Source organism: Myotis davidii, unplaced genomic scaffold, assembly GCF_000327345.1.
Source record: "Myotis davidii unplaced genomic scaffold, ASM32734v1 scaffold223, whole genome shotgun sequence".
Classification (NCBI taxonomy): Eukaryota; Metazoa; Chordata; class Mammalia; order Chiroptera; family Vespertilionidae; genus Myotis; species Myotis davidii.
The window spans coordinates 3,146,141-3,163,194 of NW_006294609.1; the positions used below are offsets into that span (position 1 = coordinate 3,146,141).

Here is a 17,054-nt window from a genome sequence, read left to right on the forward strand (position 1 = left end):
GGACCCGGAATGAGCGCGGGGAGGGGGGAGGGAGGCGGGGTGGCGGCGGCACAGCCCGGACAAAGCCGCCCTGTCACAGCCATCCTCCCCTGGACGCCCTAATGCATGCAGTGGAGGGGCGGGAGGGGCGGTCCGGGCCTGGCGCCCAGGAAATGAGGGACGTGGGAGGAAGGGCCTCTCCAGGACCGCAGGGTCTGGAAGTGGTGTCCCCAAGCTCCCAGGGGCCTCGGAGGATGTTGAAGGGTGACTCGGAGGGCAGGCCAGGCGCAAACTCAACTTGGAGAAGTTTCGCTGCACACAGCAGCTGCAGCTCGCAGGCGGGCTGTTTTCCCCACGTGCCGGGCAGGTGGGGGCTGCAGGCGGGACGGAGGGTGGGGTGGTCAGTTTGGCCAGGTAGGCCTGGTGCCTGGAGCCCAAGAACCAAGCTACTGCCTTTTCCTCTCCCATGTGGACACCTGGGTGGGTATCCAGCTGCAGACGGAAGGAAGTGTACCTTGCTCCACCCCAAACACAGACACTTAGATTGTTTTCCTTAGACTGTTCTGCGGAGGCTTGGAGAGGGTGGAAACCGAGGTTAGTTTAAAAAAAGAAAAGAAAAAAAACGAGAGAGGAAGAGGTGGTTTTAGGAGCTTGAGGACTAATATTTTGAAGTGGTGCTGAGAGAAAAGAGGCCAGTGTGGTCCATGGGGTGGTGTGTGTGTGCGGGGGAGTCAGGGCTTCAGACACCCGCTCCCCCAGTTTCTTGGGGAGAGAACGGATCGCCCAGGCCTTCAGAGTGGGGACCTGGCTGGGGCTGGGCAGGGGGTGGAGCTGGAGTCCCGAGCTGGGACTTTAACAACCCCAGCGCCTGTCTTCCTGACAGGGCTGCCTCCTGTGCTGTCCACTACACCCTCCGATGGGGTTGCTAGGCAGCAGGGCTCTGATGTGCGGGAAGGCCTTCTGATTTGTCAGCCTCCCTGCAGACACATGCTCCGGGCTCCTTCCAGCCTATCCCGGTGAGGGACGCGGCACGCTGCCTGCAGACTGCCAGCCCTGAGCCCCGTACACCTGAATGTGAGGTGCACGAGGCAGCCAGAGGGAGGGGGCCCTGGGAGCCCTACAGCCTCCTCAACCAGCCCAGCCCCACCCTTTATTATCTCCACTCAGCTCCATGCTGGCTCCTCCTCCCTGCCCATCCCCGCCCCATTCCTCCCCTCTTCCCCAAACCGTGGAAAAGCAAAGTGCTCCGGGGAAAAGAGGTCAGTGGGGTAAGCATGTGTGTGTGGGCCTCTGGAGGTGCCAAAATGCGTGAGCCCCGGGCGGGTGGGGGGTGGGGGGGTCCTGCCCTGTTCGTGCCTCCAGTGGCTCTTGGGGGAAGCGGTGGATGGGAGGGAGGCGACCCTGCCACCCCTCGTCTGCCAGGTCCAGAGTTGGAAGCCTGCTCCATTCTCCCTCCTCCTTAAGCACTGCCTCCCTGTAGGAGGGCGGCATATTCCAGGAGGAGGGAGGAGACTGGAGAGTTCCTGTAAGGAAAGGCTCAGAAGGGGGCTCCTGAAGGCACTCCCCCAGCCCAGGCTTCTAAAATCCACCTAAAGTGTACAATTCAGTAGTTTTTAGTGATGTTTACGGAGTTGTGCAAGCACAATCAATTTGGGAACATTTTTATCACCCCCCGAATGGAACCCTGTACCCTTGAGCAGTCACACCCACCCCTGGCCACGACTGATCTACTCTTGTCTCTGTAGATTTGCCTCCTCCGGACATTTCATCTACGTGGAAGCATACACAGTGTGGTCTTCTGTGGCTGGTCCCCCTGAACTTTTAGCATCTTTGCTTACTTCGCAGTCCGTTGCAGTTGGTCTTGCCATTTAACTTTTCCCTGTGCAGGGCTCCAAGAGTGCCCCATCTTTAAGGGCAGGGTCCCATTTCTCTAAGAGCCATGCCTCGCTCTGGGCTGCAGCGCTGGTTGGCTCTCAGTAAATGATCGTTGAATGAATGTGGAGATGAATGGGGACTGGTAATTGGCAAGCCATGCAGGTGTTTTACAACTGAATTCCGGGGCGCCCAGCTGCTGCAGAGGGGGCTGGCAGCCGGGGGGCGCTCTGGATAGAGGAGTTTCTAAGGAGCAGAAAGGAAGACTCTTACTTGGGTAGGAGCGTGGGTGAGGCAAGAGCAGAAACCTGCGAGGAGGACTCCAGTGACCTGTGGGTTGCCAGCTCTCTTGTGGGAACCTGAAAACAAAAGTGCCTCCCCCAGCCTTGGGGAGCGGGTGGCCAGTGCTTGAGATTGGTCACCTGATTACAGGGGCTTCCCCCAGGGGGAACTCCGATTCAGTTTGGGTTTAAAAAAAAGAAAAGAAAAGAGAAGGAAATTCCCCAGTGTCAGTGTTTATAAGAGGGCAGCGGGTGAAACATCTCCCAAGTTGTTTTCTCACCTCCTGTGATTCAGGCGTTGACTCGTTTTCTCTGCTGCCCTGTTTCTGCGCTGCAGGTACTGTCTGATGAGCGTGAAAGGTTGTTTCACTGACTTCCACATCGACTTTGGAGGCACTTCCGTTTGGTACCATGTTTTCCGGGGTGGGAAGGTGAGTCCAGTTGAACCCCTTCACCTCTGTGTACATCTCCGGCTGTCTGCACGGCAGGGCTCGCTCCTCACCTTTCCCCTGTCTTCTGCCCCCTCCTCCAGCCAGTCCCTGCTCTGTGAGTACTTTCAGAGCCTCTTGGTCCTTCTGGGGCCACCTCCTTACTCTTGTCTTCTTCTGGCAGGAAAGACCAAGGTCACCCCACCCCTTTTGTATCACATGCGGTCACCCATTCACACTTGTTCACCCCGGCTGGTGCTCTCAGCACCTTAGGCCAGATTGGAACTCCAGATTTTGGTTCCCCAGAACCCGCAGCATTCATTCCCCTCAGCTCCAGGGCGGGGATCTTTTGATGTGAAACGCCAGTTGCCAGCATCACCTGCTCCCAAGAACATTTTACATCAGGGACAGACGTCACGTCACCCAGAGAACGGCCGTGCGGGACCTGTGTGTGGGGTGCTCCTGCTGTGTTTACTTCTGTGAGCATCCACGTGGGGACGTAGGCATCCCTCAGGGATGTAGGCACTCCCCGAGAATCCGGGTGTGCCGCCCTGCTTGTCTGGGTCTCTTGTCAGGAGAAATTCTGGCTAGGATGTCATCCCGCTTGGTTCCAGATGTTTTTCCTCCCTCTCCTGAGTGAGCATCAACTGGGTTTATTTATTGGGCCGTTTTATCGCACACCTTCGGAAATTGCTCCTCTTCTCCTTCCCCCACCTTCCTGACAAGCCTGTGGCTCAGGAGAAAGAATGTTCCACGGAATCCATTAAGTCTTCCCACCCTGGTGTTGCGTTTGGAACAGGGATTCCCTAAAGGCGTGTAAGGGACACCCCTGAAGGGTGGCACAGCCCTCCCTTTGCCCCAGAGACCCTTTGGGCCTGGGCCTGGAGGGACCCCTGGGGATGGGTCCCCTACCTTCCATCTCCCAGGCAGGTGGGGCTGTCCCCTTGTGCAGTGGCGGGGCCTGGAAGAAACCAGAGCCTGGGCCTGGATCCTCAGCTAACGACCTCCTTTTCCTCCCAAGATCTTTTGGCTGATTCCTCCAACCCTGCACAACTTGGCGCTGTACGAGGAGTGGGTGCTGTCAGGCAAACAGAGTGACATCTTCCTGGGAGACCGTGTGGAGCGCTGCCAAAGAATTGAGCTGAAACAGGGCTACACGTTTTTCATCCCTTCCGGTAGGTTCCAACAAGGCTGGCGCTGAGCTGGCGTGTTCCCGCGTCCCTGCGGCTTCAGCCAGGGTTTTTAGGCCAAGCGACCAGGTTTCTCTGGGCCTTCTGGCCATTGGCAGTCTCTGAGAGGAGAGGTTTCGGGCTGCAGGGAAAAACAGCCCCATTTTCCTTTCACATCTTCCCTGTATCTCTCTGCCTGTGGGCCAGAATTCTCTCCTGGGGGAACGCCCAGGGCCCTCCCTCAGGACTTCCTGCAGGGAGGTTTCTGAGTGATAGCATGGCCTGTGGGGGAGGGGGGGGGGTCAGGTGTGACCCTGAGGACTCTGAGGCAGGCCTTGGGAAGGGCAGACCTGGGTCATTGGGGAAGGACCCAGAGTGGCAGCTTCCTTCCAAAAGAACAAGATGAGATGTAATCAGTGGCGGCTCTCACCCTTAGACTCCCCGCTCCAAAACCAGAATTAACTCCACAGCTACAGCAGAGGGTAGTAATTAAGAGCATCAGCCCCGGAACCAGACTGCATGGCCTTAGTTCAAATTCCGGCTCTGCTGTTTACAGGCTGTGACTTCACAGAAGTGACTTAACCTCTGTGTGGCTCAGTGTTCTTATCTGTGTAATGGGAATAAGATTTTCCAAGGTGGTTGTGAGGACTGAGTGAGCGAAGGCCTATTTTGCCTAACGCATTTTGGAGATGGACTGAGGGCTTTTGGCCAGTTCTAGGCTGAGTCCCTGCTGGATGTGGCAGATGACCTAGGAATCTGGGAGTATGCTCTTAGGCTGCGTTAATAGAAGAATTTTACCCAGGATGGAGCGGGGTGACGATCCCACTGCGTAGAGTGAGGGCGTCAGGCCACATGTGGGAGTTTGGGTCCCTTTTGATTATACTTTGGGGGGTAAGTTGACCTGGAAAGAGAGCAGTCTGGGTACCACACCAGATGAGATGAATCTGCAGCAGGAGTGGGGTTGTTTTACCCAGGGAAGTGAAGGTATATGATAATGCAGTCAGCCAATTGAAGAATTGTTTCCTGGATGGAGAGGTAAAGCCAGGTGACATTGGGAGGACAGGTTCTGGTAGGTAGTTAGTTCCCTGTTCCTGAAGGGACAGTTGGGATTTGTCATGTTCTCAAAGACGGGGCAAATGTAGTTCCCAGGGGTTGACTTTCATGGACCAACAGGGGGAATTAAAAAAGTTGAAATCTAATTATATGTTTACCAACTTGTAGTTTTGCTAAAGGTGGACATTAGTTAAAAAAAACAAGAGCCGAAACCGGTTTGGCTCAGTGGATAGAGCGTCGGCTTGCGGACTAAAAGGTCCCAGGTTCGATTCCGGTCAGGGGCATGTACTTGGGTTGCGGGCACATCCCCAGTAGGGGGTGTGCAGGAGGCAGCTGATCGATGTTCTCTCTCATCGATGTTTCTAACTCTCTATCTCTCTCCCTTCCTCTCTGTAAAAAATCAATAAAATATATTAAAAAAAAAAACAAAAAACAAGAACCCGGAATCTACTTTTCCTGGTATTTCATGAAAGGAAGGCTACTCTGACATTAAAATTTTGTAAGTACATAATTTCAGAATCAAGGACAGCTCTTTAAATTGGATAGTGTTGAATTTATGAATATTTACACCTTCTCCATCCATGGACTTGGCTTTCCCCTCTGGCTGCACCTGCCCAGGTGAACTACAGTTAATAGTAATAATAACTGGTATTGCTGAGCAACAAATATTTTATATTTTTATCGTCTCTGCAATCAGATAAGAAAAAACATCTCACCCACAGCCCCTCCCCCTTTTTTTTTAAATAAAGAATGTTCCTGAGGCCCAGAAAAGTGAACAAACTAGCCCAAGGTCACACAGTTAATAAGTGACAGACAGGACGGGTGTGTGTCGTTTCAGCCCACCTGGTTCCCTATTAGCCTGGAAGTCAGCAGGTTTGGGATGTAGTCCCCCTTCTCAGCTATATGACTTTGGGAGAATTATTTGCTCATTTAACGCACTTTCTTTTTCTAATTTATTTATTTATTTTTTAAATATATTTTCGATGAGAGAGAAACATTGATCAGCTGCCTCCTGCACACTCCCCATCGGGGATGTGCCTGAAACCAAGGTACATGCCCTTGACCGGAATCGAATCTGGGACCCTTGAGTCCACAGGCTGATGCTCTATCCACTGAGCCAAACCAGTTAGGGCTAATGCACTTTCTTAAGGGTCCACATGGCAATCCAGAAGGTGCTGGGAAGGATGTGAGATTCTCTCTGTCCTGAGCGAATGCCTAGCAGGTCGCAGCCAGGGTGGTGGAGCCTAGTATGAGGATCTCAGAAGGATGCTGGGGTCAGTGACTTGGGCTGGCCTGAAAGTATTTCCCATTCTTGCTCTATAGTAAGAACTACCCAAGACCCAAAATTCATGGTAGCTCCAGATGTTTCTGAGCCTCAGGTAAGTCTGAGAAACTAACAGCAGCTGCTTATTAGCATCAGTTGGCTTGGACCTCTGATGATCCATTTGTAAAATGGGTACAGGGCAGTGCCAGGGAGGCAGTGAAGCAGGCTGGAAGTGAGGCAGAGGGCGGTGGAAACTGGGCAATTGCTGCTCAGCTCCAACTAGGTAGGGTCAGGCGGGAATGGGGCCTGGTGGGCCCATCTTCTCATTTATCTTGGGAAGGAAGCAATTGAGATTGTCCTGTAAATTTTCCCCATTTTTGTAACGCCTGTGTGGGCGGTCCAACTGAACACTCCCCCGAGTCCCCATGCAACCCATGGCCTGCCAGCTACCAGGTCCCACAGAATTGAGGCCCTTCATGCTTCATCCTGGCAAACACAGACCTGGCTCAGCATGGAGGCAGGTCGATGCAGGGGAAAGAAGCAGGTGTGGGCGTCTGTGAGGTGCCCCTGAGTTCTCTGACCTTGGGTTTTACCCCTGCAGCAGCCACAAAGATAGGCAAATGTGTGTGTCGGCGGGAGCCTTCGGATTCTGAATTCTGAACATCTAACTTGTAGGCGAGACTCCATGTGTCCCTGCTACCCTCCTGGGCTCCCTCAGGCCCCAGAGAACACCTGTGTCAGTAGGTTTTTGTGGGTCGCCTGCTTTCCTTCCACGAGCTGGATCTGTCCCTTGTCGCGTGGCCTGAATAGCCTCTGTTATTGCCTTCATATTGTCGGTGACTCTGGCCTGGGAGCAGGAGACGGATGACTGGGCCGGCCCAGTCATCCGCCAGGGACACCTGCTCTCTCCTGCTTCCTTGGGGTGCGGCCAAAGAGATGCCATAGAGAGGGTGGGTACGGATGGGGCTCAGGAACAATATTATTGACCCTCACTGATTCTTCTGGAGGTAATCGTTTCAGTAATGAAGCCAACGTGTGGAGGCACTCGGCAGTGACTGTAATCCAGGGGAGGCTGCCTGACCCACCTTTGAGGCCCTGGCTTGGGGAGGGACAAAGAGCAGGTAGAAGCCTTTACCTGCTCTAGTGGGAGAATGACGGGGTGTACAGGTTCCCCGCTTCCCTACTTGCAACAGCACCTCTCTTCTTTGCCCTCTTTGCTCACACGTGACAGTAACAGATGTAAGTCAGGTGTGTCTACGATGCCACCTGCCAGGAGAGCAGGGAGAGGTGGGGGCTGCTGAGAGCCATTCATATGGGCACCGGGCTCTCCAGAGCCCTGCAGGGGAGACAAGGCCCCCGTGGACATCGGCCGCAGTTGCTCACATGGAGTGAGTTCATGCTCACCAAGTTGCCCATACGGAGGTGGTGGCCGAGAGAGGGGCAGGCAGGTGCTCCGCGTCACAGGATAAGTCGGCACTGGGGACAGCCTCTAACTCAAGCCCCCGGACCTGGCCTTTCTGTAGGGCAGTCGGTGGGCACACCAGGCGCATAGGAACGGGGACCAGAAATCTTTGTGCCTGTTCAGGCTTCACCCCACCACATGCATCCACAGAAACCCTGTGCTCCTAGATCCAGTGGTAGGAAATACTGCTTAAGTAATGTCGATGATGGTAACAGCAGCAAAGGTAATAGTGTGGCTCCACTTGGTAGAAACATACAAATGTTGATGAGAAAATCAGATGGCACACGGCTGAGGCGGAGAGGCTGAGCAGATGGGGACACTGAGACTTTAAAGGCATCCGCACACAGGGGGTTGGTACAGGGGGAGGGGACAGAGACCCAGGTGGCTCGACAAGTGCACACCAGCAGACAGAGCTGCTCTCTCTGCCTCCCCAGAGCCAGAGGTGCAGGGAGCTAGCAGCACAAGCCGGTGACATAAAAGCCTTCATTCCTGTGTTCTTGGCAGGCAGTCTTTCCCTGCTCTCCCCTCATGACTGCCAGCGCTGTCCCGCTGCCATCAGTGGCCTATATCACTCTCCTCCCAGGGCACCTTTGCCTGGGCAGCGGGGACTGGCATGTGTTTGCTCAGGGGGAGCGAAGAGGCTGGAACAGCTTCCGCCGCACCTGGCTGGGGATCCTGGCTTGCCCCTTGCCTGTCCCCGGTCCCCTCTGCTCATCCTGTGTCTTTCACCGTGACTCTCTGACTCTGCCTGTCCTCGCTGCCTGAGTGTCTTGTTTCTCTGCGTTCCTCTCCCTCTGCCTTTGCAGGCCTGTCTCCCGGGACCCGCAGGCCCGCTCTAAGCCTTTGATGCAGTGACAGTGCAGCGGAGCGGTTAAAAAACGGAGGCGCTGTCACTTACCGGCTGTGTCTTCATTCAGCAAGTGACTTAGCTTCTCTCAGCCTCTGTGTCAGTATCCTAAATGGGAGTGGATCGCATGTTACCTATCCCACAGACCTGAGCTGTCCCTTACGGTAGCCAGCGGCCACACGGAAGTGCGGCGAGCACTTGAAATCTGGCCAGTCCGAGAGTCGCTGACGGAATTTGGGGGCCTGCTTTGTCTCTGGCCTTTATGGACCGAGTGGAGGCTGACTCCCTGGGTTCCAGTCCTGCTAAGTGACTTTTCTTTTCTCTGCCTCAGTCTCCTCATCTGTAAATTGGTGATGAATATAATATATACTCTTTCGGGATTTTGCAAGAATTAAATGAGTTAAGCCCTTAGACCAGTGATGGCGAACCTATGACATGTGTGTCAGAGGTGACATGCGAACTCATTTTTTTGGTTGATTTTTCTTTGTTAAATGGCATTTAAATATATAAAATAAATATCAAAAATATAAATCTTTGTTTTACTATGGTTAACAAAAAATTTCTATATGTGACATGGTACCAGAGTTAAGTTAGGGTTTTTCAAAATGCTGACACACCGAGCTCAAAAGGTTCGCCATCACTGCCTTAGACTGTGCCTGGCCCAGGGAAGCACTCAGTTAGCATTTTCATGTTTACTGTGCCAGGCTTTGGGCTAGGAGCTCAGGGAGAGACGTGTCAGCAGCTCACGGGCCTTCGAGGGTTTTGATGGCAGAAGGTGGAATCGGGCAGGGAGAAGTGTCTGGGTCCTGCAGCCCTGGCAAGATCTCACTTCTTAGTTGTGGCCCCACCTGAGAATGGCGATCCCTGGGATGTCCAGGAAGAGGCTCAAGGACATCTGAGCAGCCTGAGTGAGGGGTTTCCAGCTCCCTGGCCAGCACGGGAGGGCCTACGTCTCTGTTGGCTGCAGCCAGGTCCGAATCAGCACAAGGAAGCCTTTGTCACCAAGGTCCTCAACAGGTGGGGGCTGGTCTACAGCTGCCTACCACCCTACCTGAGCTAGCCAGCATCACTGTCTGCAGCGGTCCAGCTGGCTGCAGGCCTGAGTCTGGCTTTCTGCATCAGGCAGGCCTGAGCATCCTTCATCTTTACCCTGGGTGCTCACCTGGGCCTCCTGCGCCCTTCTACACACTGGCATAGGTGGGGCTGGTGACTGACCTTCTCTTCCCCTCACCCCCAGGCTGGATCCATGCAGTCTACACCCCTGTAGACTCTCTGGTATTCGGTGGAAACATCCTGCACAGCTTTAACGTGCCCATGCAGCTGCGGATTTATGAGATCGAGGACAGAACACGGGTAAGGCGGCTTCCTTCTCTCTGGGTGGGCGCGCCCAGCCCCTGAGCTCTGCTGACATCGATGAGGGTGTTGTGTGGACAAGTCATTCTGAAGCCTCCGCCGTGCCTCTTCCCTCCTGCTCCCTGCCTCAATCCGGGCCTTGGTCCTGGTTCTTTGGGGTGGTGGGTGCCCACAGGAGCCTCTCCCGGAGCCCTGGGAGTTTCTCTTCACCTCCAAGCTGGTGGCAGCCAAAACCCCCTTGCCTAAGAGGAAGTGTCTCTTGAGAAAGCACCGTGACATGTCAGGCAGCCTGCCGCCTCCTCCTCACGTGGAGAAGGGATTGGAGGGAGTAGGGGGAATTTCGTGGTGGTTGTTGCTGTGGTTTGCAGGAGGGCTTGACCTTGGAAAGAAGGTCAGTCCCCTGGGAACCCCAAATGTGATGTGGAGCCTGAGGAAGCCAGTGTCTGTGATTCCCCCAGATGCTGCCTCTGAGATCTGTCTCAGTATCCACTGGGGGTGTCCCTAGCTCCCCTGGATAGTGATGGTGATGGTTTCTCAGATACGGATTAGGACCTGGCGTGTGCTCTCTGCTCCACTCCATGAGTATCCCCAGAAAAGCAGGTACCAAGTTACCCCTACTTGGAACTTGCCGCCCTCTTTCCTATGCTGGAACTTGGCCAAGCGTCCCCAAGCATTTGAGACAGGTCCGAGGGTGGGAAACTCGGGCAAAAAAGGGCTCATTCTTCTTCTTTTTTTAAAAATTATAGTTATGCAGCTATTTCTGTTCTTTATCGAAAAAATTCACATTTAAATTTCACCATTTAAAGTGCACAGCTCAGTGGCATTTCGCACATTCATAAGGTTGTGCAGCCATCACCGCTGTCTAGTTCCAGGACATTCATCACCCCCAAAAGAAGCCCAGTCCCCATTAGCAGTTACTCCCTGTTCCCTCTCCCCCAGCCTCTGGCAGTCGCTAATCTGCTTTCTGTCTCTGTGGATTCGCCTGTTCTGGACGTTTCGTATCAATGGAGTCATAATGAGGAGGCCTTTTGCATCTGGCTTCTCTCACTCAGGGTGATGACGTTAAGCTTCATCTCTGTTGTGTCAGTGCTTTATTCCTTGTCATGGTTGAGTAATACTCCACGGGATGGACGGACCATACATACCATATCTTCCCGGCCTTGCCACAGAGATGACTTTTTTTGCCCCAGAGATGGGTTGCTATGCTTGGAACCTAAAGAAAAATGTTATAGAGGCAGGAGTTCTGGGCCCAGGATCCACTTCTTTCTCGGTCTTGCTTTCTGGCCTTGATCTGCATGGAATCACAAAGATCGGTGGAAGTTTTAGCCACTATATGTGCATCTGACCTTTTTAGCAGCCCTGACATTGAGGGACCCCATGCAGAGGTTTCTCAGGGGTCACTTTAGACACCGTAGCGGCCAGGTGCACAAAAAAAGAGAGGACGCATCTTCAGACAGTAGGTTTGCTGCCGGGGAGGCCCAGATCTGCACAGACTGGATCTCATCTTGTGGACGTTCGTGCCTTTCTTCTCTGCTGCCCGCCCAACATCCCTTTCCTGGTCTGGGGGTGGCCAGCCCAGCGCTGGGCTGGAGGTTGTCATTCTGTGGTAAGGGCTCCATTTGGATGCGAGTGGTCATCTCAGAATCTGGACCACGTGCTGTCTGGGGCTCTGGCCGACTGTTCTTTGGTCCCGAGGAATGGGCCAGCTTGTTTGTGAGCAGACTAGGAAGTGTGGGATAGGAAGGGAAAAATCTAGAACGAGAAGTCGGGCTCATGAGTTTCCAGGCTCAGATTTCTAAAAGCTTCAGCCAGTGGATTTGGGCCTCGTCATCCCGTGAGGAGCCCAGATCCCCACCCCACTCAGCAGGAGGTTGGGGGTGGGGGGAAGGTATTGGAGCTGAACACTGCGTGCCCGTGGAATGTCACACCCACATCCAGATGAGCGTGGCAGGGTCCCCTCCCCCAAGGCCCACTGTCCCTGTCATGTGAGCGGACACTCATCTGGCTTCCCCCGAGCAGGTTGATGGGCAGTGGGGCTGGTGGGCAAGCTGTTCAGCCTGCTTTTTGATTTCTGGTCCTCGGTGAGGGCTTGTCGACGAGGTCCAATTGTTCATGTCTTAGGAGCTAAGGGAGACAAAGGCTGCTGGGGAGAGAGCACTGGATGCCAGAAAATGTGCCACGGCTCCTTGTCAGCTCGCTACAGCTTAATTCTTTCCGTCACTGCGAGCTGCTGAAGAAGGATGTGGCCGTTTAAAAACCGTTTTCCAGGAGTCCTAAAACATGGCTTTGCTTGGAAGCCAAATACTGGGGGCGGGACAGAGGACATGGTCCGTCTCTGAGCCTCATGGTGTGAGTTTGTCTTAGAAAAAGAATTTGCCTTCTGTGGCCCAAGGTGGGGGACCCCGCCCCCCTCCCCCCATCCAGACCAGGGGAACCTCATGATTCTCCTAGGTCTGGGAAGCCATGTCTTGCTCCCACAGTTTAAATTTTTCTGCGCCGGGTGATAGGTGACTTTACCTGCTGCCCCGAAGACGAGCACAAACAGGTGTTCTGGGACTGGTGGGTTTCCATTTCCTGCCCCCCTGTCCCCTATGGAGATTAAATCTTTCCCCTCTCATTCTAAAAATATGCAGAGGGGTGGAAGGACGACAGCAAAGAATGGGAGAGTTGCATGCTTGTTATTTGAAGATAACATCTCAACAACGGTCACTACGTATTTTTAGCTCCAAGTAGGGATGGTCCCAATGATCATTAAACTGCCATCTCTCCTTTATTTACCTTTTTTTCTTTTTCCTTTTCCCTAATGGTTCTAGTGAAAGCAGCCTTCTCAGGAAAGGTAATGCCCGCATGCCCCATTTCCTCTCAGTCAGTGAATCTATTTGGAAATTGCAAATAATTTACCCTTCCTCTCACCTTTCTCCTATCATTGGATTTTTTTTCCCCCCATTGCTTTTTTTTTTTTTTCCAGGAGAAAAACAAAAATTTTTAAGATACTTCCACCCACCCTCATATTTTAGCTTTTCAAATCCTGAGGCCTGGGAGTTCTCAATGCTCCGAAATACCTGTGGTCCTGACCTCCTGCGGTCACTCTGCTGTAAGAGGAAGGGCTCAGGCCAGGTGCCACTCCAGTGGGCCTTTGGGACCTCAGACTGGCCCCTGGAGGCCCGCTGACACCTGGATGACCCCGCAGGTAGGGAGCACGCGATGTTCCCTGAACCACCAACCGCCTTGCCTTTTGGTGAACAACTCAATTTGATGAGGCTCCGATTTTTGTCAACAATTAATGTTGAGCAATCGTGTGTTTAATGTTCCCAGGCATGTGGCTGAAACCTTTTGAAGGCGAAGGGTGGAAGGCGACAACCCGTTTGTAAGTCAATTCTTTGCCAATTTTGTTTCCTGCGGTGCTCTCTTGGAAAAAGAAAAAGAAAAAGAAAAAGAAAAAAGAAAATGAAAAGAATTTTAATTCCTTCATCAGCATTTGTTTTCACCCAGCTGGTTTCTCTTGGGCTCAGCAACAGTGTGGGGAGACTTACCTTTCTCTGCTGAAATACAGCCAACAAGTTCCCTTCCCTCTAATCTACAAAGATTCTCGGGTGCCATGGTGCCCATCAATGCAGAATGGCTCGATGATCTCCCCAAATTTGAAAAGTCAGAAGCAACTTGGGAGGTTTACCGATGGAGTCTAAAATCAGGAGATGGGAGTGAGGGTCTGAGAAGAGGAGGGCCTGTGTGTCCTCCGCTCCAGGTATTGGCGATTTGTTTCCCAATCGGTTGGCCTTTGTTCTGGAGTAGGGGTGGGGCTGAGACGCCCAAACCCTTCTTCCCAGGAGGTCAGGGTCTGCCTCACGTGGAAGGGCCAGTCTCCTTTTTAAAATCCAGAGGAAACTGATCTGGTGACTGAAAAAAGGTCATTAGTCGCATACTATTCCAGCAAGAAAACTGGCCCCTGGGGAAAGTCGCTGGAGCCAAGGAAACCGCTAGATGATGTTCCCAATGCCATGCATCCCCTACCCCACCCACAGGAGCTCAAAAGCATGCGGCAGCCAGAATCTCATTCCAAAGCATACCATCCACCAGAGGCAGGAAGGTCGAATGGACCCAATACACAGATGGGTGAGGCGAGGCCCCAAATATGGGAAAAGGGCCTTGCGTCTGGAAACTGAATCAGCAGGGCCTGGATGGGGAACTGAGAACCGGGACTCTCAAGAAGGGTGAGGTTGAGACCCTTTCCAGTGGGCCTGGTGAGAGAGGCAGGAAAATAGGATTTAAGGGCACATGGTGGACCTGGGCCTGCTTGTCTTTGTTTTCGTCTCACATGTAGGATGTTGCCTGTTGATTGTCAGCAGAGAAAATTGGGAGAGTGTATTAACATCCGGCTCGGCTCCCTGAGTAGAAGAGGTGGAGAGGGGTTCCCGGCCCCTGCACAGGTCCCTTGAGGCAGACGCACCCTTGGTGAGAGGGCAGGCAAGCAGGAGTGAGTGTGGACGTGCAGTGTCTATATACAGCCTTCGGGGGGGAAGAGCAGCCAGAGATGGGAGAGGGACCACCCTCCCACTCCGTCAGTCCTCCCTTGCCCGCTCAGGATGCAGTTTCCGGAAGGTTCATCTGTGCCAGGGCCGTCAGTGGTGCTGCTTGCTTCCCATCTTTCGCTGCCATCTCACCCATGTAGACCCTGCGTGCTTACCTGCCACCCATCGGCACTCCCCTGCGTTCCAGGCCTTTTCATAGTTCTGATGCACAAAGCTGTCGGCACCTATCCTTCGTCCCCTATAAGAAACAGCCAAGAAGGGATCTCTTGTCTGAACTCCTGCTCCAGACCTGGGGTGTGTCCCTTGGTGTTAGAGTTACCCCCAGGAACTTGTGTCCAAGGGAGTCGCCTGGGAATGCAGGCTGGGCAATGCCAGGTGGTGGTGGAGAAGGAACTGGAGGTGGACCCCTCTTAGGCCCCGCCCCTAGGGGTGGAGAGGCCACACCCCTCCATCCTCATTGGTCCGCCTGGTGTGGCCTTTCCCTCAGAGTGCAGGAGATGCTTGATAGATAGCCTGTCTGCACGTGGACTTGGGTAAGGTTCGGGGATTGATTTCTGTTTTTCGGGGGAGGGTGGGATAGCAGAATCTGTGCAAGGATTTTTAAGAACGACAGGAGCCGGTTTCTGTTGTAGCTGGAATCAGGCAGTGGCTCGCATTCGTGGGTGCCTGCACCCTCCCCAGCAGGCCACGGGACAGTGCTGTTTCTCGAAGCACAAAGCCGACCCCATCCGGTGGCGCGCAGCTCAAGGAACCTTGAAAGGCTCTCGCCTAGGCCTTTTCCTCCCCTCTCATTCGTGCATGCTACTGGTCTTCTTCCTCCACCCAGCGCCTCCCCCTTGCCCTGCAGCCCCTCCCCATTTTTTCCTCACACCATTTGTGCTCTTGCTAAGATGATGAAAATAACTCCCACCCCCAGGAGCCCTCACCCCCTCAATTCTCTCCCTCCTTTTCCCTTCGCTCTCCAGAAACTGACCTCCACCTTTGGGTCTTGGTTTTCAGGTGCAGCCCAAATTCCGTTACCCCTTCTACTATGAGATGTGCTGGTATGTCTTGGAGAGATACGTGTACTGTGTGACCCAGAGGTCCTACCTCACTCAGGAATACCAGAGAGAATCAATGCTGATTGGTGAGTGGACAGCGGGATCAACCACCTTGACCGCTCAGCTGGGGCAGAAAGCATTTTTCTCAGTGGGGCCCTTGAGAGTCTTTGGGTTCCGGGAAATCTCTTGAGCCAGAGTGGCAGGCAGATTCCTAGAGACACCTTAGCTGGGAAGCCATCCTCGTCAGATTCCCACTTGGAATGCAGAGTCCAAGAAAACGAAATCATGACCCCAACCGAAATCATGACCCCAACCGAGTCATGATGGCCTCCAGGTCGCGCTGGTGACTATGCAGATGTGGGAGGGGCCAGTCCTGGGTGTGATTGCGGAAGCAAGATCCCCAGGGAGCAAAGCATCCTGGTTCTTTTTATTCCTCAGTAGCTACCAATGACCTTCCCCCTCCCTGTGCCCTAGGGGTTGGGTTTTTGTCCATATAAGAGCAGGCCCAGGAGATGCAGCCAGTCCCTCAGATCCCAGGCCAGCTTTGAGCCAGCAGAGGAGCGACCAGGACTGGAAACACAAGCCTGGCAGGGCAGTGGGTGGTTCTCACAGCAGCTGCTGTAGTGCCCTGCTCTGCTGCCCTTACTTAAAGGGACCTCCCCCCACCCCACCCCAGAATGCTCAGTCCTTGCATCCTGACTCACAGATGCCTGCCCCAAAGCTGCGTCTAGCTCTGACAGCCCCACTTCTTTCCCTCTGCCCCTGAGCTGTCACTGCTGCAGTTTTAACTGGATGCGGATCCGCTGTGCCTCAATTATTGCATCTTTCTCAACACAAGATAGAAGAATGCAATAGGGCCGCATGATTACTGCTGTTATCTCCAGGATTTTGAGATTCTTTTTTCTCTATCGTTAATCCTCCTTCCTTCCCTTGACTCCCATCCTTAGTGCCTTTAGGGGTTGGTTTCAGGTGGGCATAGGGTCGGGAACATGTTTCTGCTGGGGTTTTATTGGGAAAGTGCTCATTTGCCTCCTGAAAATTCAGTTTTGTTGGGGGTGGTGGTGGTCTGTTTTGAGTTACGTTCCTGTCAGATGATACGATATTCAGGTGTGAAAAATGCCGAAACTCTGCAACCCGCTCTTCTAGAGTCGCCAGCCCCGTAGGAGATGGAAATGATTTTGAAATAGCGTGAGAGCTGCTGTGATTGTAGTCGTGCCACACTCCTGCGGGGACTGGAGGCTTGGTTTTGTGGCAGCCCCAGGCCAGGAAATGAGTCCCTTCTCTCACTGGGTATTTAGGGTTGGAGAACATTCCAGATTCCGAGAGGCAATAATATATACATTATTGATTTTAGAAGGGGGGGAGAGAGAGAGAAACATCAGTGATGAGAGAGAATCATGGATCGGCTGTCTCCTGCACGCCCTCTACTGGGGATCCAGCCCACAATCTGGGCATGTGCCCTTAACTGGGAATCAAACCCCGACCTCCTGGTTCATAGGTCGACACTCAACCACTAAGCCATGCCGGCTAGACCTGAGAGGCAATCTTGAGTCAGAGTTGGGGTCATCGGTGCCCACTTTTTTCTTAAATTTTCTTGCCACTGTTTCCCCACCTCTCTAGTCCCTCTACCAAGGAGAAGGGGGGATGTTAGGGAGACATACCTCATTGATCAAATGCTAGCTGTGTGCCAGGAACCGTGCTCTGCCCTGTGAGGCCTATTTAATCCTCACAACGGAGGAAGTCGTCTTTGAGATACACACACACACACACACACACA

The 17,054-nt window shown here is 53.4% G+C and overlaps 1 protein-coding gene and 1 long non-coding RNA gene across 2 annotated transcripts in view; one reads left to right on the top strand and one right to left on the bottom strand.

The window, feature by feature from the left end:
• Nucleotides 1-17,054, top strand: part of KDM2B (lysine (K)-specific demethylase 2B) — a 91,856-nt gene that overhangs the window by 24,325 nt on the left and 50,477 nt on the right. The window contains exons 7-10 of the mRNA XM_015567266.1: nt 2,470-2,563; nt 3,582-3,735; nt 9,593-9,708; nt 15,237-15,363. Of these exons, the coding sequence (XP_015422752.1) occupies nt 2,470-2,563; nt 3,582-3,735; nt 9,593-9,708; nt 15,237-15,363 (491 nt within the window). The remainder of the gene's footprint in view (nt 1-2,469; nt 2,564-3,581; nt 3,736-9,592; nt 9,709-15,236; nt 15,364-17,054) is intronic.
• Nucleotides 10,714-13,014, bottom strand: LOC107183957. Its single transcript, XR_001514776.1, has 3 exons — nt 12,771-13,014; nt 12,226-12,327; nt 10,714-11,832 (listed from the first exon to the last, which is right to left on the bottom strand). It is a non-coding gene; the product is annotated as an uncharacterized LOC107183957 (long non-coding RNA).